Genomic DNA, 24,982 nt, shown 5'->3' with positions numbered 1-24,982 from the left:
TGGTAGAAAATTAAGAAGCGACTGTCTAATAATATTTGGTTGCGTAACCTATCCAAAAAAAACGTGATTCAGGTAAAAAATCAAACTTGATTCAAAAGCCTCAAAGTGCGTGTTCATTGGTTACTAAGATAACACAACATCTTATTTGTTGCAAAAACATAAAAACTGGGCAAATTTTTTAATTCTAGAAACGTTAGGTTCAAAGAAAACAATCTTCCAGGTTTTCATAATGAAACCAATGATATAGAAAGCAGTTTTATATATCTAGGTTTAAAAAAAGTTAGAGAAGAACTTCAGAATACAAGAAACTAATGTGAAATAATTTCACTGGTTAACACAACTGAAACAGACAGTGTTCTGGAAAATGAAAAAAAAATGCAACAACTTATGTTGAACAAAAAACAAAACAAGAGAAACCAAATCCTAGCGTCAAACTGAAATAAAAAAATGTACTTTTTAGTCCAAAAGTCACAGTAAAAATTCCAGAACAAAATCCTTCAATATTCCATTATCTGTCAAAATGTTAAAACGCAATTATTAAAACCATCCTCAAGACTGCCAATTTTAGGTAAACTATGTCAGATATCAATTCCTTCAGGAGACCAAAAGATCATACAAATTTGGTCAAATTACGACAAAATGAAAAAATTGAGAAAAGAAGCAGCAAAAGATAGATATCTTACGCGAAGCGATAGGTCCAGGGAACCACAGGAACGCTTTGGTAAAATTTACTCTCATGCTGCTCAAAGCAAAATAACAGAAAATTTCATCGAGACTGAAAACTTTGAAATTGCTATTAAATCGGAACAAAAAGACAAATGGCTTGATGCAATGAAAGCAGAGATGGAAAATTAAACTAAAACAGAAACTGGCAACTTAGTTCCAAAAAGAAGGACAAAATATTACTCCTGGTCGATGGGTGTACATTATCAAACATGACCAAAACTGAAATATTGACAATTTTAAAGCTCGTTATGTAGCGAAAGTGTTTAAACAGATTGACGGAATTCGATATTCAGGTACGCCTGCTCCAACAAGCAAACCTAAACACTTCGAAATATTACTAGCTTTATCAGCTATCGAAAACTTATTTTGAAACCAAATGGATCTAAAAGCAGCTTATTTGCATCCTGAAAGAGACAAAGAAGTCTTTATAGAGCAACCAAAAAAATTTGAACACTTAGACAGCGATAGCAACAAAATACATTGTAAGCTTGAAAAATCAATATATGGACTGAGGCAAACAGTCCGAAATTTGGTATCAGGTGTTTTCAATTATTTTAATTCAGCAAGGTTTTGAGAGAAATAAACACTATTACTGTCTTTTTCCAAAAACAAAGAAGATGAAAAACTGTTTGCTCTAATCTGTGTTGATGACTTAGTCATAGCAAGAGATAGTCTGCAGAGATCAAAAAATTGAACAGTTCACTAAATTAAAAGTTTAAAGTGGACGACAGAGGAGATCTTGACAAGATTTCTTGGAATCCAAACACTGAAAACAGAAAAAGAAATAAATTTAGATGAAAAAAAGTACACTCTAAACAATTTAGAACAGTTCAATATGCAAGACCGCAAACCGAGCGAAACACCAGCAGAAAACAAACTAAAATTAGAACTAGCTCAGAAACATTCAGTAAGTGTACATTCAAGTGGGTTTAGAAGTCTAGTAGGTTCATTACTTTACCTAGCTGAGCAAAACTCATGTTGATCACAAAAGTATTATAACGCTTCATGAATGACCCAACTGTTGAGCATTTCATTGCTGGCAAGCGCGTGTTGAGATACCTACAAAATACTTGTCTCTTAGTCTCTTTTTCCCATCAACCAGCAACAGCACTCTAGCTGGCGAAACAGATTCCGACTCTAGTGGAGACGCGAATGATAGGCGATTGGCCACAGGACACTATTTCAGGTTGGATAGAGTGGGAGTTCTCTTAATTGGCAGATCAAGAAAGAACCAATTGTGTCATTATCATCTTGTGAAGCAGAATACCACTGTCGAGATTCAAGAAGCAATATTTTTGCCAGGTCTGTTTAGAGAACTGGTTTTCGATCAGTGTGAGCCCCCAACTGCAGGGGAGGACAACCAGAATTTGAAAAGCTTGAAACAAAACTGTTCTTAACAAACGATCAAAGCTCATCAACATTAAATATCGTTTCATCCAAAAACAAGTTGATAACAACTCAATCAAATTGATCTACACAACGACAAATGAGTTAACAGCAGATCTCATGACCAAATCGTTTTCAAAGCAGAAATTAGAACAACATTGAGAACAACTATTGGTTGAAGCCAGGTTCTTACCTAGCGGTAACAATTTGAGTGGGGTTAGGCGTTATTGTATCAGAGAAAAGAACTTAGAAAACAAGTTAGAGCTTTAAAATTTAATTTTGATTAAATAATTCAGAAGGAAAAGAAACTTACCAGATTTGTAACAAAACTGCCGCGTAAATTTTAGAAAATTAATGTGAATCAGTTAGAAACTGTTTGTTTGTCAAATATCGATATTTATCTACTAATATTTACTGGTAAATGCAACTTTCTGAATGATCTCAAAGGAAGTAAATTTTTTCATGTAATTATGAAATAACACCGTCATACGCCTCAAAATCGCCAAACATTTGCCACATTAACCTTTCAACAAATATAAACTGTAGATAACATATTTTCATTTCAGACTATATATACGACTGATTTGTCTTAAAATCTTCACTCTTTTCTTCTTTTTTGAGTCTCCCAAAAAATATTTATCTGAATTTCAATCATTTGAGGTTAAAGAGCTTCCATCTCTAACTTGCCAAAACTCGTCCTGCTTCATCGAGGTTGTTGCGCTATCGTGTCCTTAATCCTTCTATCATGTTATGGGCCTAGCCATCAGACAATTGATACGCCAACAGGTTTTTTGGTTTAGATTGTAGTGTCAGTTTTGGCAGTTTTTGCTCTTCCAGATTAACGAGAGTTTTAAAATCTAAATTTTGAGATTTCTATTTTTATAAAATCTAAAACAGAGCTTGTGGTAGAAAACTTGTAGTTTAAACTTCATAATGGAAACATCAGACAATAGTTTGTAGTGGATGATATTCAGTTGGTTAGGAGAGGACTACCCAACATGGAGAACTCGTTTTTCTGCCTTTGCACGAACCAAAGGCCTCTTCGAAACGCACACAGACACAATTGAGCTGCATGACACGTCAGCACCACTGAGGGAGGATGCCAATGATTTGTGAAGGCAAGAATATGAGGCACAGACTTAAGCAATAGCCACAGCTGTACCAGAGAATAACACTAGACTCCAGTAGCCTAATGCTCATTCGGCATGACTGTGTGAACAGCAAGGGTCTCGGTGATGGCCAGAAAGCCTGCTAACAGGCGAAAATGCTAGCAAAACTCATTTTTTGTCATTGCACTTGTCCGTTTTCTCAGTTAACAAAATGATAGGATCGAGACATGACTGTTGTTTCTGAAAATTGGATTAATTTTTTTGATGATGCTGTTAAATTCTAATTGGTAGTTATTTGCTCCGATAGAAGTTCAAAATTCTTGCTAGGACTGGACTGACTGAAATTGAAGTGACTGAAATTGAGTTAATATGAAATATAGGCACCTACGTGCATCGTGCATCCAAGACAGACGCTTTCTTCCACATAACAGCTCTGTTAGTAGTGACCACTTTTTTGTAGGCAGATTTACTTGGCTGTAGTCGTTTGAAAGGCTCTGAACGTGGCGGTGCAAAATGAAATGAATGCCTATGTAATTATAAATACCATCTTCATTTCTTACGCGTGTTTAATGCATTCGTCATTTTTACCGGCAAAAAATGAGATAGTTTTTTTGAGATTGAGATTTTGAGAAAAAAATATCACAGTCCATGCGTTATTTCCGATCCCTTCGCCCGGTTTAAAACTATGAAAAAAGTTGACCTCGGGCTCACTTTGATCTCTCCGAAATGCTCTAAGATCACTCATCAAGGATTTACGGCTAAACATGAATCTCAAAAGAGCAGTCAACGTGCATACAATTTATACCACCTTATTATCTTGTTTCTTATTCTTATAACGAGTAATGGCTGCTATAGTACTAATAAAACGTATAACTTTTAGCTGAGGGAATTCGCTCTGAGGCAATAATACATTGACACAATATGCTGTTACAGAAAGAAATTGAATCTGAATTCACATTTGAGGGAATTAGTGCAGACTTCAGAATGCATTTATGGGACAAATTTGGAAAGTATAATTAGCCGAACGGTGAAATTGCAGCACTTTTAGTTTAACAGTATACCCTAAATAGTTTATCACAAAAATGTTGAATTATCGTTTTTAAGTTTAAAGTGTGCTCACCCGCAATGACCGATTCAAGAATTTACCATATTTTTCATGAGTTGTTTTGTTGAGCGTCGTCTAGCTGAACGCAAATATGCTGAAGGCACGTGTAAATTCCTTGTTGTTCACCAGTAAGTGACCTGTAATGAAGGTGCTCAGTTAAACGACACTTTAATTAGACGACAACTATTTCGAATTAAATGGACTATTATTGAGTAAACGGTTGAGTTTGAAAGAAAATAAAAAGAACAAAAAAAATTACATCAATCGCATGCTTTGAAAACATCAGTTGTGCATTTTTAGTGATGTTTGATGTCTAATATTTGATCGGCTACTTGATTTTTCTGTATTGTAAAACTGTCCTTCATTTTATATTGCAGCTATTTTCGTTTGCAGCGTTGTAAAACATGGAATTAGATTTCTCCACAATAAGTGTAATGCATTTTATTATGTTCACGTTTGTACTCGCGGCTACAAGCGTGTGGTTTTCAACAGTGAACGTGTAGTTTGTTCATGCACGTTCGTTTTCCAGTTAGAGGACAGGTGAAGAATTTGATTAAAGAGATGTGAACAAAATAGGTGATCGAATAAGTCATCGTATTTTAGCCGCTGTTTGTTCTACGTTTTTTAAATAATTACAGCTCTGTAATGTTAATTTTTAACGAAAATTGTACATATATAACGTATAACCAGCAGAATTAAAATGTTCAGATCATAAGAAATTACTTTTTTACTAGTTTATTAATCATTAATGTGAATTATTTTTTGTAGTTATTATCATATTTATTTAATAAGAAGTTATTACTTTTGTCACTTCTTCGTTTTCCTGTTTATTTTCGGATTTAATTAGAGAAATGGCCTATATCTTAAACGCACTTATTGAACTGATGTTCATTACTAGATATTTCGTATGCTACTTTCAGCAATAATTTCATTCAACGTAAACTAGTCAAAATTATCGAGAATTATAGTAAATTTACTATTAAATTTATTGAATCTTATGAAACAATCGGATAATTTGAGACAGGTCCCTACGGTCAATTTGGCGACGCTTGTTTGACAGACAAACCTTTTAACCGATAACTTATCGATCGGGTTTTTGAAGTTATCTATAAAGTTAATTAGCTCCGGTGATCTGAAAAAAAAACAGGGCAATTGTTTTTAGCGATATCCAATTTACGAAATTGTTACTTTTCGTAGGTCTGTCAATACTGATTTTTATATTCATACTTTTAAAAGCGTGGTCGATGAAACTATCCTATTGACCGAACACGTATAAATTGCCTGAAAATTTCATTTGCAACTGGTAAATTTTAATGTTTTATCATGTCAGATTTTGAAATAGTCTCTAAAAATCATCACTATTTTGCTACATTCGCCCATTCATGGAAACAATTTTACACATGATTCATTTCTGTTATTCTTGTTCTCATGATCTTCTTCAGCTAGAAACGCAGTCTGTTTAAATTTACTTTTCACCCACAATCACACGAAATGCTCTTAAATTGACATACTAGACAATACTACATACGTCAAAGCGGTTCGCCGTTTTAGAACCAAATTCTGACAACCAAAATTAATGATTGCATCTTGCATCAAAAATGAGCAATATTTCTTCTCAAGAAAACAAAACCATCTCAGGTAAATTACACAACCAAGAATCGAATTCTGAAGAACATTCAAATCGCAATTCGTCGGAATCGTCGGACATTGACAATAAATTGGAAAAATGCTCTTTATTTTCTCGCAAGGTTGTTCAAATTGCATGCGGGCTATCTTTTTATTTTATCCTTGGCATTACGGAGAAAGTGACTTCGTCTTACTTTTCACCAGAAGCCGAGAGACGTGGATTGACAACGTTTGAGATTGGGCTTTCGCCGTCTGTGTTTAACGCGTTCAGTTTTGGCTTCTCTTTTGTGGTCATGTTTGCTATCAAACAGAGCAGTGAGAAGACATTCTGCATTGCTGGTGAGATAAAAACAAACACTTTCACATAGCTGTGTTAAAAGCAACAGTGCATAATTTTCCACAATTTTCAAGTGCATTAAAATTAAAATCTTTTACATTTGATCCATTTTAATATATAAATTGACAAGGCGGCTCGCTAATGTGCGTTCGCACATAAAGTTCCTACCCCACTCATCCATATTTTTGGTATAAAGGTCTACCAAATGAGGAACAGATAGAAAAACCCCAAAAACTATTTAAAAAAAAAACTGTGTAACAAAAAAATCGCCTCCAACGCAAATAAATCAGTGGTGTAAAAAATGCCTCATTAGACTCATGAGATCAGCCATCGTTAAAAAACGCAAGTCAAGACGAACAACAAAATCAAACAACAAAAACAACAAACATCCAAACATCCAAAACTGATGTCCATTTTTTTTTAAAAAAAGAAAACTTATTAACAAGGTCAAAATAGCGTCAGATAAAAGTAAAACTGAACAAAAGAACTTGCACTACGCTAGAGAAGATATGGGACGACTTTTGAAAAAGGCTCGGTAACAATCAGACAAAAAAGAACAAAAAAGAGCAAATATTAAAGATTGGCTTATAATTTGAAAAACATTTAATTTCAAAGTGATGAAAACCATTAAATAGTGATTGAAAACACATCCAACAAGTTTACGATCACATACGCCTCTACATGAGGACGTTAAGACCCGTCACCATTAAACTTTTTATGTGGTTACAAAAAGAAGAACGAATAGAGACAACAACGAAAAATTGAAATAAAACATTCGAGAAACGCTGTTGAAGCCCTAAAGCCATATTTTGCGCCTCAAAATATGTTCAATTGAGCCTTGCTCAAACGCCAATAATGTGGTTTGCGGCCTCTCATTAATATGAAAAGGTAATAAGTAGACAAAAAAGAGAAAAAAAACTGCAAAATTTAGTATTCCTTTTTGTTTTTCGAAAACAATTATTTTCAATGACATGAAAGCCTTTATCTACAACAAGAAATATTTAAATAGGTTCGTTTATTTGTCCAAAAAAGGGAGCGTTTGAGACCTGTAATTATTCACATTACGCCTTACTTCTACAACAAAAATATCAAATATGGACAGAACTCAAAAATTATTTTTCTTTTACGAAAAACCCGTGTCGAAGCCAATAAATTCATAACGAATTCTTTAACAACATTAGATTTTGTACACTTGCACCATACCTCGACAATAATTATGTCATATGTGACCTGTAATTAACGATACTAGGTAACAAATAGACAAAAAGAACAAAAACGCGAAGTTAGAAATTGTTTTCTTTTCTTTGAAAACAATTGTCTTCAAAGTCGTGAAGGCCATCAGCAACCTACTCAAATCAGAATATAGGCCCAATTATTTGTCCATCAAAAAAACTAATGAGACCTGGGAATATCCAGGAAACTTCATGCGACCAAAAAGACAAATTAAAAACGAGAATTAAAAATAAATGTAAAAAAAAATTAAACTCTCCGAGAAACGGGAGTATAAGCCGTTAAAACCATAATCTATACTTTTATTGACCCTCATATGTTCAATTGTGCCATATATTGAATGCTAAGAATGATATATGTTAACTGTCAGCAATGTAATAATGTGATAAACAAGAATAAACGTGAACAGTTGGCTGATGCATGAATGAAAAAATTGTGAAATCTAGTACTATCAAAGCCAGAGAACCATAACTCAATGCGTAAAACTGCAACAAGAATTTAATTTGAATTCAGTAGAAGGACAGGAAGAAAGGGCATTCTTTCTTTGCTGAGACTAAGCTACAAGTTGACCAAATTAGTAGAAAAGTAGTGGCAAAGTTTAATAAGCCATTGTTCATTTTAAAATAAAAAATTTTTAAGTCAAAACGACCATAATCTTTCGAGTGACGAAACTAGACACATTAATTTGGAAATGGTTAGGAAGTCAATTGGATCTATCGACTGTTAGCTTTGATTTGAGTTGCTCTGTTCTCTAATAAACTTAAAAAAGGAGACTTCGTTTAACAAAGACATGACATCAGAGCAAGTCCAAATTCTTGTCTATAGAAAGATGTATGTTTTAATGGATAATCAGAATGAATTGATTTTTTAATCATTTTTGATGTTGTCGTCGTTTATTTTATGTCTTTTCAGTGAGCTCTTATTCCAAATCATTAGCAGCTTCGAGCAGTGTTCATTGATATAATTATAAAAAGATGAAATAATAAAACTTGTTGGGTTTTGTTTGTTTCTAAGGCGTCGACAACGTCTAGTTTAAAATCAGAGTTGAATAATTTTTGGATCTTTTGAACAATTGCCCCCCCTTTGGTACCTAGTAGAGAATTGCCACCCCTTTTGTGCTATACTTTACCACAATATTAGTTGGCCTACAGTTTAGATAGCCGAATATCAGTTTAAGTGCAATTGCGGACCGCTGTTCACGACCATGCCTCTCACGCGCTGTTGGATGAAATCCGGAAATCGCGGGTCGGTTATCGCGGTTATCGCGAATTTTTTTGTTTTATAACAGTTCAAGATTGGACCTAATTTAGACCCCTGATATTGCTTTTTGTCCCTCAAGAACACTCAATTGTTTGAATGTTATATATCTGGATAATTTGTTAAGAACACTAAATTAATTCGAATGTTATATATCTGGATAATTTTTTAGTTGAGAGATCAAAAATAAATGCTTTGTTTTTGATAATCACCAGTAAAGTTAGGAAAAATGGCAAATATGTCATTCCAGACTACCCTCAATTAAAGTGGAAATAGGACTAGCTCCCTTTGTAGTTTACAGAGATAGCGTTAGTTGTTTTGGATGCTTACATCCGGCAAATTTAAACAAAGTGGACTAGAGAGGCTTATTTCGTGCAATTTTTGATGAAAAAGGCTGAGTTTGGAAATATTTAGCCTAAATTGTAGCGAAAAATATTAAATCAAATTAGTTAACAATACTTTTTTGTCTTTAAAAATTAGATCAACAATAATATTGTTAATAATTTTTACATACTTTAAAAAAATTGACGAAATTTTAAGCAAAAAGTTCCGTAAAATGTGAATAAAGTAAACCCAAATAGGTCTAATTTTCACAAATTTTAAACCACAGTAACTCGTTCTAGAAAATGAAGCGCAAAAAAATTTTTTAATTCCATATTCTACGCTGGACGGGCTTTTCAGTGATACCACTCGCAACTCTCTACAATGAATATATCGATCGGTCAAAATTGTCCGAACAAAAAAAAACCCAATTGAGTATATAGTTCCTCCCCCCTCAAAAGGGGTCGGAACGAACCTGGATATTTTAGCCGGTTTTGTTCCCCAAAGTCCAAAGCCCCATTTGTTCTGCGTGCAGTCACTAAGCTTACGCTCGCTGCTAGCTAAGCTAACTCCCGCTAGTCAGTTGAGAGGCTTTAGTCGTACGTCATTAAATGTGTTTTGTGAAAAAAGTTTTCTATTCAGAGACAGTTTTAGGATTTGATCGTAGAAAAACTGCTGTCAGATACTTTTTTCTAGATATTCTGGTTAAGTTTGTGATTTTGCAACAACTGTACTAAGCAACACCCTAGTCGAGACCTGGCATTATTAAAAGACCTTCCTCGAAATATATAAGGTATGAAAAGACTTTTTCTGGACTTATGTGATGTACTGGACTTTGGCTGGAACCAAAACAACCGTCCGAGAAATTAGCTGGAACTAAAACATACGTCCTGGAATTTGGCTGGACAATAAAAGTGTTCTGGAATTTTGCTGGACAATAAAGGTGATCTGGAATTTGGCTGGACAATAAAACATGTCCTGGAATTACGCTGCCGGCCGTTATAATGACTTGTTTCCAATTTCCTTTTAAGTTAAGTGCAATGCCATTTTTGCGTTGAGTATGTTGGAATTTTTTTAAAAAATAGTGGGTTTTGCTCCAAGGTTTTATAGCACTTTTTGGATAAACTAAGACTTTGTTTTCTTCACTCCAGTCTTTCAGATCATTGTAAACTCAAGCTATGTTGTAAAGTGAAATATATTTGAAAGATACTTTCTCTGCTACTGTTAAGATAATCTCACCAAGAATTAGAAGATGACAATGAGTGATGCATGGCCTTGCAAGTTTTTCTTCCAAAAACTTGCAAGTTCTGACAAGTTAACCATTCGGCCTCGAGCCGGGTTGGAAATCTTTTCGAAACTTTTGTTTAGATAATTCAAAGGCGTTCATGAATGTGATCAAACTTTTGCGGAAAAATCACAGTGACTGCAGGCCACATTTTTTTCCACTCAAAAACTGTTTGATTTTTGCATGTATTGTAAGTAAGAAATTCGTTTAACAAAGACATGACATCAGAGCAAGTCCAAATTCTTGTCTATAGAAAGATGTATGTTTTAATGGATAATCAGAATGAATTGATTTTTTAATCATTTTTGATGTTGTCGTCGTTTATTTTATGTCTTTTCAGTGAGCTCTTATTCCAAATCATTAGCAGCTTCGAGCAGTGTTCAACGATATAATCATAAAAAGATGAAATAATAAAACTTGTTGGGTTTTGTTTGTTTCTAAGGCGTCGACAACGTCTAGTTTAAAATCAGAGTTGAATAATTTTTGGATCTTTTCAACAATTGCCCCCCCTTTGGTACCTAGTAGAGAATTGCCACCCCTTTTGTGCTATATTTTACCACAATATTAGTTGGCCTACAGTTTAGATAGCCGAATATCAGTTTAAGTGCAATTGCGGACCGCTGTTCACGACCATGCCTCTCACGCGCTGTGGGATGAAATGCGGAAATCGCGGGTCGGTTATCTCGGTGAAGCCGCGACGCGCGCGAAGCGCGCCCACCGACCCGCCAGTCGGAAATTCTTTTCGCTTTGTATTCCAATTCGGCTGATTGCCCTAGAATGGCGCACTTTATTCTATCCAGTTTAACACAGTATGAGCATACACGGAAATTTTAGTCGTCTCTGATTGGTTAATAAATCGCTCGCTCAAATTCTATTCAAGAATAGGCCCCCTTTTGCAAAGGGGGGGGGCAATTGTTGAAAAGATCCTAATTTTCTTGTGAATAAGGATAAAGCCCTCAATGGGTTCAAGATGTTTTGTTAAATGCCACTTTGGTAAAATAAGCGAAAGAATTTAGTAAGTAGCATTGGAAATTTGAAGAATATCAAGTGTCTTCCAGTTTTTAGAAAGGTAAATGATATTCAAAGAAAAGGAAACGTTAAGATTCTTATACTGTGATGAGGGGAAGATTTTGTTTTCATTTGACATTGAACGTTGAACGTTTTTTTGCCTCACATTTAATATCAAACGATTTTTCCTGTAAAATTTGCAACTGATTTTGTGATTTCACATGATAGTATCTCCTTTGTGTTATAATCAGTTACGCGGTTTTTTCTCTGATCAATCTAATGAGGAAAAGGACATGTTTTAATTGACATTTCATCTTAGTTTCCTGATTGGCATCCAGTGAGTTCCTGAAATTAAGAATAGGATGAAAGTTGATATGACGCTTAGTCGCGTTCCAAACTAAATTAGGAACCATTTCTCTTGCTTTTTGACCGCCTACCATTGCATTGTATTGCACTTGACTCCCCTTGTTACAAAACACGGCAAATAATCAGAGATCAGGTCTTCAACGTTTTTTTCCGCCTTGAGAGTCTTCTGCGATGAAATATAGGAAAATTAAGGCCCAAAATCCGAATAAAATGAAGTAAAGTTCCACCAAATAACTTTGTAAAACCCTTGAATTTTCTTACAGTTGGATAAAAACTTCGAACACATTACTTGCCAGCCATTCGGCTTCACAATCTGACAGCAACTTTTGTCCGAATTATCTGACGAAACGAAATGTTTTTAACATGCCGACTGGTAACAATCAATTCATGAAGATCACGTGTTAAATTGATTGTATCATCCAGCGTTTTTCTGTAATAACCCTTAACTATGGTCATATCCTACTTTTTTTTACAGGTATTTGTCTACTGGGTGTCTCGTACATGGCCTTGTCCATTCTCCACTGGATCCATTCTGCACTTTTGTTCCTTAGTGTGTCAGTGTTATTGAATTCAGTAGTGGGTATTGGGAATGCAATGAGTATGGCTACAGTAATCCCCATCATCACTAAGCTCTCACTTCGACACGCCGGCACTGTGACGTCACTTGCCGAGACACTATACAAGTAAGATATTGTTCAAAAACTTTTATTAATGGCACAAAAAATACACAAGTCAGTTATTTCAATTTACTTGAAATCTTAACTTTGCTGACTGTAACGGCTGCTCTCCTATCAAAGTCAAGGAAAATTTACACCGCCCAGTTCGTTTCAGCGGTTTCAAATCTGTCCGGATACTGTGTTTTTGCAGTTAACTTTTGTGAACTGTATTATCCGCTATACTGTAGATTACCGTTGCATTACTTGTTGTTCTTTTACTCTTGATAACTAATTGCTCAGCTTTACTGAATAGCAAACTTGTTTCTCTCAGAATAACAAGGTAATTCAAATTGAAACAATCAAATTTTTGTTGAGTTTTTGTTAATAGCTCAATTTATAAACCGAATAAAGGAATTCCTGCTCCTGCAGATTGTAGCCCTATAACTTGGCTATAACTATGCAAAGTTTCAACTTTCTACCTCAAAGATTATAGAAAAGGTCACAATTAGTGTAACAATAACTGAACAACAATAATAATTTTCTAATTTTAATGTTAGCAAGTCTCTCTATTGGCTTCAATAACGCCAATGTTGAACTAGAGTAGGCTTCGTTAAAGCCAGTAAGAGAAACTGCTTTATGCTTGCACAAAGTTTCTCGTACTTAGGAACTTCGTTCCTTAGAAAGAAAGTTTTGAGAATATCAAAGTTAATTCTCTTTTCACAAGTCAAAGTAAAGTTAAAACTGTACAATCACTAATATGATCTACAGAAACAAGACACGATAACAAGTAATTTACCGCTCAAGAAAGTGTGCTTCAATACGCACTGTATGTCAGTTAATAAGACAAAATTAACAAGTTTCTACTGATTTTTGGTAGTTTTTCAAGCTCTATTTATACTGCTGTACATGTCAAAATTGCATCTCTGATTGGTTGTAGATTTCTATGTTGTAAGATTCTCTGAATACACTGAGTTTGGGGTTCAGGAAACCGTATATGGTTCCTCGCACTCTGTGAATTGGTAGGAAAATAATAAAATTCATCGAAACTGGCTTACCAAGTTGGGAATCTCTTGCTCCGTTTGAGCTAAATTCGTGTGATTGTGAACACTTGAATGCGTGGCAATATTAGCGTAGTTCGAATTTGAGTTTCAGTTTAACTCCATGTATGACGATTGTGTACTAATAATAGTTGCTAAATATAAATGTTGAACAAAATGAACAAATCCGTATGGCTTCGATAGAATTTAGCATTAAATTTCGTTTTTCATGCTATTCTAGCTTTATTGCTTGTAATGTTCTCGAAGCGCTATTCAATTTGGTCATTGAGTTAGTAAGTTCAGCCACAACATCGCCGGCCCTGTTTTCCATCGCGAAAACAACTTTTCAAGGTAGTACTGGGGCGAGCTTCACTACTGATCTCTTGTACACTCCGTTGCTCGTTTGAACTATCGCTGATCGAATCCCACCGTAAGACCCATTGATGGTCTTCGTAACTCGACCTAGATTGTATTATCCACGCTTATCGCTTTCTTCGATCAAACAAACGAGATCGCCTTCTTTAAGGGTTTTGTTAGCTGTAGTTCACCAAACTGTTCTTGCTGTACTAACTTGAAGATGATTGACTTTGCTTTTTCTCTTTCTTCAATGCTGACCACAAGTGTTGCTGGTTTGTGTTTGTTCAAGGCTCGCTGTACGTATGCTACTGTATTCACTAATCCGTTACAGTTACTGAATCGTTTCCACTGAATAACAGCCTTCTTCTCTTCAGCCTGTATCATGAAAACTGATGAGGGTATATTCTCTACATCTGATGCAAAGATTAGGTTCACTTGCTCTGGCCATTCACTTTCTGGTCGTTCCAAGCAGGCCGGCCCAGTGAGCCACTCACTTCCCTTGAGTTCTTCAATGTTGATCGCTCTGGTGCCAATGTCCGCTGGGTTGTTGATACCGCTCACATGTTTCCACTGTAAAACATCAGTTGTATCTAGTATCTCAGCCACTCGATTGGCCACGAACACTTGTTGCTTACGATGAGAACTGTGTATCCACTGCAATACTGTAGTTGAGTCTGACCAAAAACTGCAATTATTTATCTTCATTTCATGTTCCTTGACTATTTGTTCTCTCAACCTCACTGCCATGACTGCCGCTTGTAATTCCAGTCGAGGTATTGAAAGATGCCTCATCGATGCCACTCTGCATTTTCAATTACATTTGCTAAGTCAGCTGAGTATTCTCTTAGTTGTAAACGTAGATAGGCCACTGCACACATCATGTCTTCAGATGCGTCAGCAAACACATGAAAATCGGTTTTATCCCTCTCCCTGTTGAAGTATCTTCTTTCGATGCTTGTTTCAGCCACTATTGGAAGTTGTTCTTTCCATCTCAGGAATTCTGCTTTGTCACCAGGCTCCACTTCGTTGCCCCAATGTTTCCCATTCTTAGTCCAGATGCCTTTCAGAAGTGGTCTCATGTGAACACTCAACGGAGCAAACAATCCGATCGGGTCGAATACCGAAGAAACCAATGACAAAATCTTGCTCTCGGTTATAGGTGCTTCAACTTCCTTGTTTGTACCTCTGCACACTTGAAGGCTATCATCAGTTACGGTCCATTGTAGCCCTAGGACTGAGGATCCCTCTGTATTGGATTCCGCTTCGACTTGCTTCGTGTTGCTGATTGAATTCAAGTTAGCTGGGATTGCTTTAGTAACTGCATCGTTGTTGCTTATCCACTTCTTCAGTTCAAATCCATGTTGGGAGAGAAAAGGTTGTAGTTGATTGAAGAATTCAATTGGTTCTCCAGGGGTTTCTACTGATTTGATGAAATCGTCTATGTAGAAGTTGTTTGGTATTGCCTTTGCTGCAATCGGATACTCTTCTTCGTTGTCCAGCCCCACTCGTTTGAGAGCACTGGATGGTGTGGCAAATACCATTCTTTCCCGAAGGCGTCTTTCACTTCGGATTCGTCCAATATCTTTACGAATTTTTTTTTCTACATCTGTATCTATTGATTGTTGGTACAAACTCTTCAGGTTTGGGTCCCTTTGGAATCTTTGCTCCAGTGAGTAAAGCTGACCAAAGGCTGAGCTGTAGTTGTTAAGTAGGTTTGGCTCTGGTTCTTTGCACAGAATTCCCACTTCGTGCCGCTCGCCTGTGAACTTCGTCGTACTCTCTAGCATCTTCTCTGCCTACAGTTCCTTCTTTGACTGGCTGACGACGTTGATTTTGGAGGCATATGTTTCTATGTCCCAACAGGTTTGGATATTCTCAGCCACTTTCACATCTTCAGTGAAGTCGAAATGACAAACATTTTGTCTTCTTTTGCACGTCATGGGTCCACTGACTACCCATCCTAGCTCTGTTAGAACGGCTAAAGGTTTACTTCGGGTTCTTATTTTGTAGTGCAATGGACGTTGTAGCTCATAAGCATATTGACCAAGGATGATGTCAACTTCCATCAAATTGAAGTTTTTGTTGGGTAGAACACTCAAATGATTGAAGCTTTGCTTCAGCTTGTTGTAGTTGTAGTTTGTGTTCCCCAGGGAGATTGACGGGTGTGCAAACGCTTCGATTGAATGCATCTTTGAATGTAGTCCCTTTATTTTGAGAGGAACCTTTTCCGTCTTCAGATCCTTTGTTCCGTGTATGCCAGTTATGTTGAGCGTCACATCGGTGCCTTGGGCTCGTAACTTCTCTTGCACATTTTGACCGATGAATGAAACCGTTGATCCACTATCGAGGAAAACATATGTGTTTAGCCTGTTGCCACCGCTCTGTAATGAGTCAGGAACTATCAGAAGAAAGCTGGTTACTTCGTTGCTCTGGTTGATTGTTGCTGCGCTTAGGCTGACTGCGTGATTGCCCTCGTCCATTTGATTTTCTGAGTGTAGCAATCGGTTGTTCTTCTTGATGCATCCATTGATACCGCACGCGTTGACTTTACAATCTTTGATTGCATGTCTTTTGCCTAGGCATCCGTAACATAAGCGTTGCTTCCTCACTGATGCGTACCGATCATTCACACTCATGCTCCTGAATAATGGACAGTTCCATATTTTATGAGTGCCATCAGCTAGCGGACAGTGATCACTTTGCTTTTGCTTTGTTTCTTTCACGTTCGAACTGGCACTGAAGTTCGATGTCTTCGAGAACAGTTTGTCTCTATTTGTGCCTCTTCGGCCTTCTTCTCTTCGCTCTCCTTTGAAAGCTGAAAACCCTTCGTGCACGAACGTTATCCTAGATAGCCATTTGTCAAACAAAATCAGATCAGGCCAATCTTCATCTTTATCATCAACATAGAACCACCACTTCTCTTTGAGAACTTGGGGTAGTTTATCTACTGCCATATACAGTGTCGAACTTGATTGCAGATCACCAATCTGCTTGTACTCTTTGAGCACATTCACAAATATCAAAACAATAACTGAGAAACAGATCAGACCTGTTGAGTCGTGAGGTTTCGGCTGACTTGCTTTGCGAAGACTCTCCAGTTTTGCATCAATGATCATATGAGGCCTTCCAAACTTCCTCTCCAGAATGCTCTATGCAGCACCATAGATCTGTCCAGAATAGCCCTTTCCAGAGATTGCTGAAATTGCCTTGCCTTTCAGTAGAGTATTCAGATGGCTCATCTTCTCTGAGTCTGCTATTGGTCGTTGATTCACTGTAGCAATGAACATACTAGACCACTCCGGCCATTCGAGAGGGTTTCCGTCGAAGTTGTTAAACTTCAGCTTTGGTAGGTTACTACTACCTGAATAGCCAGTGTTGTATCGTAATAGACCAGCTCTGGGGAAACGTCTCGGTCTTCAACACTTGAGGATCGGTCTCGTGAACTGCGATATCGTGAGAAGTGACTATGACTGTTCACTTCAAGGGTTACTTCGAAGCGAGCTGTTGATCGTTCTGGTGTTAGAAGGTTGTTGATCCTGCTGGCCCAGTCTGAGACATCTCTCTCCTTTGGGGTACAGTTGAAGGGTGATTTGTCTCGAGCACCAGTTGATTGGGAACGACCATCATCCTTCTCTAATGCTGTTCTCGTCACTTTGCGCTCTAGCTCACGCTCTTCCTCCAGTAGTTTGTGCTTGGTTTCCAGTTCTTTCATTTGCATTTCCAGCTCTAGCCTCTTCCGCTCGATCCGTAGCTGTTCTAGTCGCATCTTGGTTTCGAATTCAACATCGAATTTCTTCATCTTTTCCTCGCGCCTTTGCTTTCTGAAGATGTTTCCAAAACATTCTCCATCTCTTGGCCACTTGCTGTTGCTTCATTTTGCACTGTTTGAGCAACTTGGTTGTCCGTTGGGTAGTTGTTATTCCTCTCGCTGTCGTTCACTGCTTGAGTTGTGTTGCTTTGCTCTGCATTCATTGCTAGTTGTGTGCCTTTGCTTATATATGCAAGCCAATGATAGTTGAAACTTGCTTTGCGCTTTCTTGCTTCTTTCAGATGTTCTTCAACGAAATTAGCTTGAAAGGGCACAAGCTTGTTTCCACGCTGCAGCTAAATCCACTGAATATTGGAACTTCTTGTTGTACCTTTGAGTTGTTCATCGAAGCTCCTTTCTGTTGGTTGTGCTCGAACTGCTTGGTTGCTGTTTGCTCTGCTTGTTACTTTTAAGCGAGGGCGACTCTTCAACATGTTTTGTGAATTGCACTCGCACCTTTCGCTCTGCCTCACTGGCGTTACGCTGTTGATTCGTTTCATTTTCTTTGGGTGGTGCCTTCGGCACTCTCTTCATCAGATTGGACAGCAGTTTGCCTTCGACAGTCCCGGTCGGCGGACCAAAGTCAACGGCTGCTCTCCTATCAAAGTCAAGGAAAATTTACATCGCCCAGTTCGTTTCAGCGGTTTCAAATCTGTCCGGATACTGTGTTTTTGCAGTTAACTTTTGTGAACTGTATTATCCGCTATACTGTAGATTACCGTTGCATTACTTGTTGTTCTTTTACTCTTGATAACTAATTGCTCAGCTTTACTGAATAGCAAACTTGTTTCTCTCAGAATAACAAGGTAATTCAAATTGAAACAATCAAATTTTTGTTGAGTTTTTGTTTATAGCTCAATTTATAAACCGAATAAAGGAATTCCCGCTCCTAAAATTGTAGCCCTATAAGTTGGCTATAACTATGCAAAGTTTCAACTTTCTATCTCAAAGATCACAGAAAAAGTCACACTTAGTGTAACAATAACTGTACAACAATAATAATTTTCTAACTTTAATGTTAGCAAGTCTCTCTATTGGCTTCAATAAAGCCAATGATGAACTCGAAAAGGCTTCGTTAAAGCCAGTAAGAGAAACTGACTTTATGTTTTGCACAAAGTTTCTGTTACTTAGGAACTTCGTTCCTCAGAAAGAAAGTTTTGAGAATATCAAAGTTAATTCTCTTTTCAGAAGTGAAAGTAAAGTTAAAACTGTACAATCACTAATATGATCTACAGAAACAAGACACGATAACAAGTAATTTACCGCCCAAGAACGTGCGCTTCAACACGCACTGTATGTCAGTTTAATAAGACAAAATAAACGAGTTTCAACTAGTTTTTGGTATTTTTTCAAGCTCTATTTATACTGCTGTACATGTCAAAATTGCATCTCTGATTGGTTGTAGATTACTATCTTGTAAGATTCTCTGAATATACTGAGTTTGGGGTTCGGGATACCGTATAGGGTGCCCCGCAATCTCTCAATTGGTAGGAAAATCGTAAAATTCATCGAATCTGGCTTACCAAGTTGGGTATCTCTGGCTCCGTTTGAGCTAAATTTGTGTGATTCTGAACACTTGAATACAATGCAATAATAGCGTAATTCGAGTTTAAGTTTGAGTTTAACTTCATGTATGGCAATTGTGTACTAATAATAGTTGCTTAATATAAATGTTGAACAAAATGAAACAATATGTATGGCTTCGATAGAATGTATTATTAAATTTCATTCTTCATGCTATTCTGGCTTTAATGCTTGAAATGGCCTTGAAGCGCTATTCAATTCGGTCATTGAGTTAGTAAGCTCAGCCACAACACCGACCACTTTTATCAGAATTTATTGTCGGAATCAATAGGTCAGAATCAGTCTTTTTGTAAGCAGATGCAAAGATGAAAATTTGCAATTTTCACTCAAATAATCTGCGCAGCTGTATCTACTTTTGCGTGTTTTTTTGGAGCGCACTAAGTACGAAAAGAAAGCCTGTAGGGCTTAGACTATTTTTTTAAATAATTCATAGATTTTCTTAATAATTTTGTAATTGTTCACAAAAAGCAACCCCCATGTTGTAGAAGATTGCTCAACTATAATTTTGCCTTCGCAAATTGATCATCTGTGCAATCAAAGAAGATTTCACACAAATGTGGAATAGGATTAGATGTTTCACTGGAAGGATTTTTGTTTCCAATTGACGGACCCAGTTTCACTCTTTTCCTGATTGCTCCTGACATCCAGATATATATATAATAATAAGATAATTTTAAGAAAAAATAGAAGACAGCAAAAAACTCTGATAGGGAACCGGTATACACAAAACATTATATTCATTTCAACGTGTTTCAAACCAGGCGTCATTTTGTCGAAGTTTTCATTTTATTATCGTTAACTCAATTGCACGATAGAAATTGTTTCGTTTTGGAATAATCCTTTTCCAAAACTCTAAACCTATGTTTTAATCTTTCTCATTTTTTCCCTGAACTGCTCAAACTTCGAATTATGTCAGTATTTTTTTATATTTAGTTACAAATCGGCTAAATTTCAGCTTTTCTCTATTAAAAATCAATACTTTTTTCTTAATTTTTGTTTTTTTAGTTTAGTGTATTTTATAATTGTAAGTTTTTGATTTCGAAAAGAGGAAAATCACTATGATATCGTGTTTTCTGCTGATACAACTTTTCAGGTGACAAAAACCGGTGTAGTGAGTCCAGCGATGTAAATGGTATAACTTTTGTCTGAACGCATAAAAAAGATTGTGCGAAGATAATTAGTTTGATACCGGAGAAAAATTAGATTTTTAATCTGCAGTTTTTGACGACAAAATATTATAATAATAAACATTTGATACTTTTAGAGATTATTTTTGCATTAAATCCCGTTACTTCCGGTTTTGATTTTCATATGTCAAGGTTTTGCCGTAATCATTTGGATATCTATCATTTCCAAGCTTTAAAAACAGTAGGCACTATCGCAAGGCAGTCCAACGTAGTTTTTTATAGATCTATTCTGTTTTGGTCCCCCGGCTTCAGTCTACTTTCGTTCGCCCTAATTAGTTGTTACCCTCTCGCACTAGCAAAATCTTACTTTTGCCTCGTTGTCAAATGTTTACAAAAAGTGTCTATTTTTTACCCTTTGATTCTCTAAATACGTTAGAACATACATCCTAGACCGCAGCGACTAAGATTTAAGTTCGAACATATAATTCGTCCTCAAAAACGGGATAAACGGTTGAGACCCGGAGGTCATTAAGTCGCTGAGCAGTTCCCTTAGAGCACTACTAGTCTAAGTGTACAATTCACAGAAGATGCCGAAAAGACAACAAATCAAGGTGCAAAGGGAGGTTTTCGGCGGTTTGAACCGAAACCAACCGCTTTCTCGCTGGTCGTTTGAGAGCATATTGGCAAACAATAGTCGGCTATGTTTTCATGATTAACTGTGCTCAATTTTTGAAGCTCATATCTGTTTTAGCCTGGGCTGGCTCATTGGTACACCAGCAGGAAGTGTTTTGTACAAAAACTTCGGAATGTTCATTTCACCTCTAATCAGTGGCCTTCTCTTACTTATTTGCGGGCTGGTATCATTATTTCTACTGCCTAAACATACCTCATATTTCGGCTGGACCAACATTCGACTTAATATGTCATCTTCAGAGGATATTCCTAAATCATGTCACGGTTTACGGTCATCAAAATTATCTCTTTCTAAACTAGACTGCGGTGAGATACCGAATGTCGAATTAGCAGAAAAAGAAGACGAAAATGGCAAATCGTCGACTGAATCGCGACATTTTGATCCATGGGCTTATGTGAAGTTTTTGTTAAAAGGGAATCTTATGGTTATTAGCATGTTGAGCATCATAGTTGCAGTTCAGTCCGAGTTTTTCGAGATATGCTTGCCTCTTTACCTAAAGAACACATTTCAGTTAGACGCTGTCCATATCGGGTTGGTCTATTCGGCTTATTTGTTCACGAATGTCGGTATGATTCCGGTATATGGCATCTTAGTCGACAAGTAAGTACAGTTTAATATCGCTTAAATTCGTTTATATCTATGTACTTAATTGATTGACCTAACAATTGATTGATTGGGGTCAGGAATTTACGTGGCCTTGCTATTGTTAAGTTATCAATCTTGTGCTAAACCTCTGAGACCTTCTAAATTGGGCAACTTAGTTAGTTGACCTTTTGTTCTGTCCAAGTTCTTGTTTAAGTAATTTCGGCCAAAATGATTAAATTGTAATCGGCCCCTCCCCTTCAACAGGCATGTGTGCCACTCCTAGCCAAAGATAGCATTATTATAGTGTCTTGCAGAACTGATATAACTTAAAAAGATCTTGAAAATTGCGTCCGAAAGGCATATTTTGGAAGCCGAACCCAAACCCCCCCCCCCCCCCCCCAGACTCGAAGATACCCGGGGGGAGGATTTTCCCGAAAAATAACGGGGAAAAGAGTGGCGCGTTCTGATCTGTATTGGGATCCGCATTAAAACAAAACACTGAAGACGGTCGGATCAATTGCTTTTGGCTCCCGACCCATTTTGATTTGACTCCAGATTTTTAGACACTACTGAAAAAAGATATGGTTTTATTGAACTCTAATTCAATCAGCAACATTAGTAGGAACTTAAATTGGGCAATCGTGTCACGACAACGCAATTAATAAATCTAATTTCGCAACAAACACTCACTAAGATCACTCATTCAGCTAATAACAAAGATTTTGCGCTGCAAAAGTTACAAACACAAAAAAGCGAACAATGTATACAATTAGGTAATATAGGCGCTACATTTAACATCAAACCAAATAAGTGCAAAATAGAATACCAAATAAGTGCAAAAACAGTACATACCACGAGTTCTGCCTATAAATACAGCTCATCCAAAAAATCCTCGCTTTTTGCCAAAATTTTTCAAACTGATCGGTTGTCTTCCTCCACTACAACTTTGCTTCAACAAACCGATAGTTCAAAAAAAAATAATTTCAATGACTCGCCAAAAAATGAACTGAACATCACATGAAGTTCGACTTTATCTGTAATTGTTTATTAGTCCACTTTAAATTACACTCTAGAAATAAAAAGGGTGTAAAAGTGTAAAAGTGTAAATTGATTCTTTTCATAAGGGTGGAAAAAAGGGTGTAATCTTTTATCATTCCACCCTTAATTACACTCTTTCTAGAGTGTAAAAATAAGAGTGTAAAAATAATTGATTCTTTTCAAAATGGTGGAAAAAAGGGTGTAATCTTTTATCATTCCACCCTTAATTACACTCTTTCTAAGAGTGTAAAAAGGGTGTACAAAAGAGTGTAATAACAGTGTAATTTGTTTAAAATTCCACTCTTACACTCTTTTCCCCGGTAAATAAGAGTGGAAAACGGATTACACCCTAATCCCCGCTAATTAGGGGTGAAATAGGGGTGAAACCTCCTCCCGTGTATTAATGATGAATATTAATGGTTTGTATCTACTACAATCAAAAGTAGGCATAACATTCTCATTCTAACTTGAGCTTTTAGATTTATTTCAAAAGCGAATGAAGAATTTTTCAAATTTAAAATATTCTCCACGAGCTAAGATTTACATGTGCTTTACTACGAAAATAAAAATTAAGAAAATGTTTCGCGTCAGATCAATAAAAAGTACTGAATTAATTGATACAGAGACTCGACAGTGTGAACTCGTATTTTATCAGCATTACTAAAAACCATTAAATTTTGTCTATTTGTTCCAGGGGCTATGCAATGCATGTGACCTTGCTGACGTCACTGGGCTACTCTGTGACCTTCGGTGCCCTCTTCTTGCCAGAGATTTACCCCTCTCTACAAAATGTAATCTACATCACCACGTGCTTTACAATAGCAGGTCTATTCTCAGCCGGGGCTATCGTTTCATCATATCTTATCTTCGAGAAAATTGCCACTATTAATGGATTTACAAACTTGGACCAAACTAAGATTTTAGTGGCTACTTGGGCTAATAATTTATTCAGCATGGGCGCTCTATTTGGGTCCATTGTCTTAACTGGTCATGTTTTTGATAAATATGGGTTTAACTTTAGTTGTTTGCTTATTTCAGTAGCAATGTTTATATTCCTTATTGCATCATTATATCCTGCTTATCAGATGAAAATGCTGGGGAAATTGTTCTACGTTGATCCGCACTCGTTAGATTGCCAGATAATGAAAAACTCTAAATCAACTGACCTAGTAACCACAAATTTATTAGATTTAGTTAAAATTAATACTAGGAAACATTCCATGTGTGAAGTTTAACCTTTATATTTAAAATTATTTTAGATGTATATTAGACTAGATTAGACTCGAATTTATAAGATATCAACTCAAAATTTTCTTTTGTCATCAAGAGAATTGCGGTCTGATCAGTACCCCCGGTTGAAATTCTGCTCAAAAAATAAGAAATGGCCGTTTTTGATTGGTATTTCTTAAGGAAAAACGGTCAAAGCCCTTATGTTTTTTAGACCGGCTTGAACATTTTGATCGCTTTTTGACATAGGAAGCGGTAGATTTTAAGCTTTTTAGGAGATGACCGTTTTTGAGCGTTTTTTAAACCTAAGAATGGACCATTTTTGACCGTTATTTTGAGAAGACTGTTTTTGAGCGTTTTTTATTTAGGAAAGGGCGGGTTCTAAGCTTTTTTAAAAATAGGAATTGAACTGTTCCTAACCGTTATTTTCTCGGAGATAACTCAGTTATGGTGATAACTCAGTCTTTAGGAAATGGCAGTTTTTGAGCCTTCTTTAAACCTAAGAAGTGGCCATTAATTTTAGGAAATTACCGTTTTTGACAGTTAATTTGAGGAGATTGCTGTTTTTGACCGTTATTCCTAAAATAGAAATTTTTTTGACTGCTACTTTGTACGTAGATAAACTAGATCAAATTTCTTCCTTTTTCAAGATCTAATAGGATGTGGAGACTCAAATGTCTGCCCTCAAGTCATTTGAATATGTCCTTGATTGAGTTGAAAAATTTGGCAACTTAATACAGAGTATTTTAGCGCAAAACTTATAAACTAAGAAAAATCGAAAATCGCGGAAATGCCTTTCGAAGGTCAATTGACCACGGGACTTTCCTTGAGTTAACGATCAAGGGACCATTTTATAAAAGCAGAACCATTGTAGTGAAAAATAATACACATCACACGAGATTCAATATTGTTTTAGTGATCGTTCTTTTAGTAGGGTAGCTTATTACTTCTATGCGTTTTTCACTTAAACCACATGTTGACCCATTAGCTTGAGAGATTGATTTGACAAATATTAAATTACATACTTTGGTTTCTGAGTTTAATCTTTTAGGAAATTCGTGAACCAAAGTTAAAAATCTAGTCATCAAATAAGGACATCAAAATATGATAATG

At 36.4% G+C, this 24,982-nt stretch overlaps 2 protein-coding genes across 3 annotated transcripts in view; one reads left to right on the top strand and one right to left on the bottom strand.

The window, feature by feature from the left end:
* LOC142342905 (argininosuccinate synthase-like) overlaps positions 1 to 5,118 on the bottom strand; it is a 251,670-nt gene extending 246,552 nt beyond the window's left edge. For both annotated transcript variants that reach the window (XM_075394567.1, XM_075394568.1), the window contains exon 1: positions 5,109 to 5,118. The gene's annotated coding sequence lies outside the window, so the exon portion shown is untranslated. The remainder of the gene's footprint in view (positions 1 to 5,108) is intronic.
* LOC142342904 (MFS-type transporter SLC18B1-like) lies at positions 5,112 to 23,945 on the top strand. Its single transcript, XM_075394566.1, has 4 exons — positions 5,112 to 6,291; positions 12,232 to 12,439; positions 21,077 to 21,619; positions 23,337 to 23,945. The coding sequence occupies exons 1-4, from the start codon at positions 5,925 to 5,927 to the stop codon at positions 23,875 to 23,877; spliced, it is 1,659 nt and encodes a 552-aa protein (XP_075250681.1). The 5' UTR covers positions 5,112 to 5,924; the 3' UTR covers positions 23,878 to 23,945.
* The last annotated feature ends 1,037 nt before the right edge of the window (positions 23,946 to 24,982 follow it).

Source organism: Convolutriloba macropyga, chromosome 7 (assembly GCF_964194025.1).
Source record: "Convolutriloba macropyga chromosome 7, txConMacr16.3, whole genome shotgun sequence".
Lineage (NCBI taxonomy): Eukaryota > Metazoa > Xenacoelomorpha > Acoela > Convolutidae > Convolutriloba > Convolutriloba macropyga.
This window is presented reverse-complemented; position numbering and strand designations above follow the sequence as displayed.

Bases quoted from the DNA above. Each gene is read 5' to 3' on its own strand.
- LOC142342904 (XM_075394566.1), top strand. From the start codon at position 5,925: ATGAGCAATATTTCTTCTCAAGAAAACAAAACCATCTCAGGTAAATTA. The intron at 6,292-12,231 runs GTGAGATAAAAA...TTTTTTTTACAG, and splicing joins GAAGACATTCTGCATTGCTG to GTATTTGTCTACTGGGTGTC. The intron at 12,440-21,076 runs GTAAGATATTGT...TATCTGTTTTAG, and splicing joins CTTGCCGAGACACTATACAA to CCTGGGCTGGCTCATTGGTA.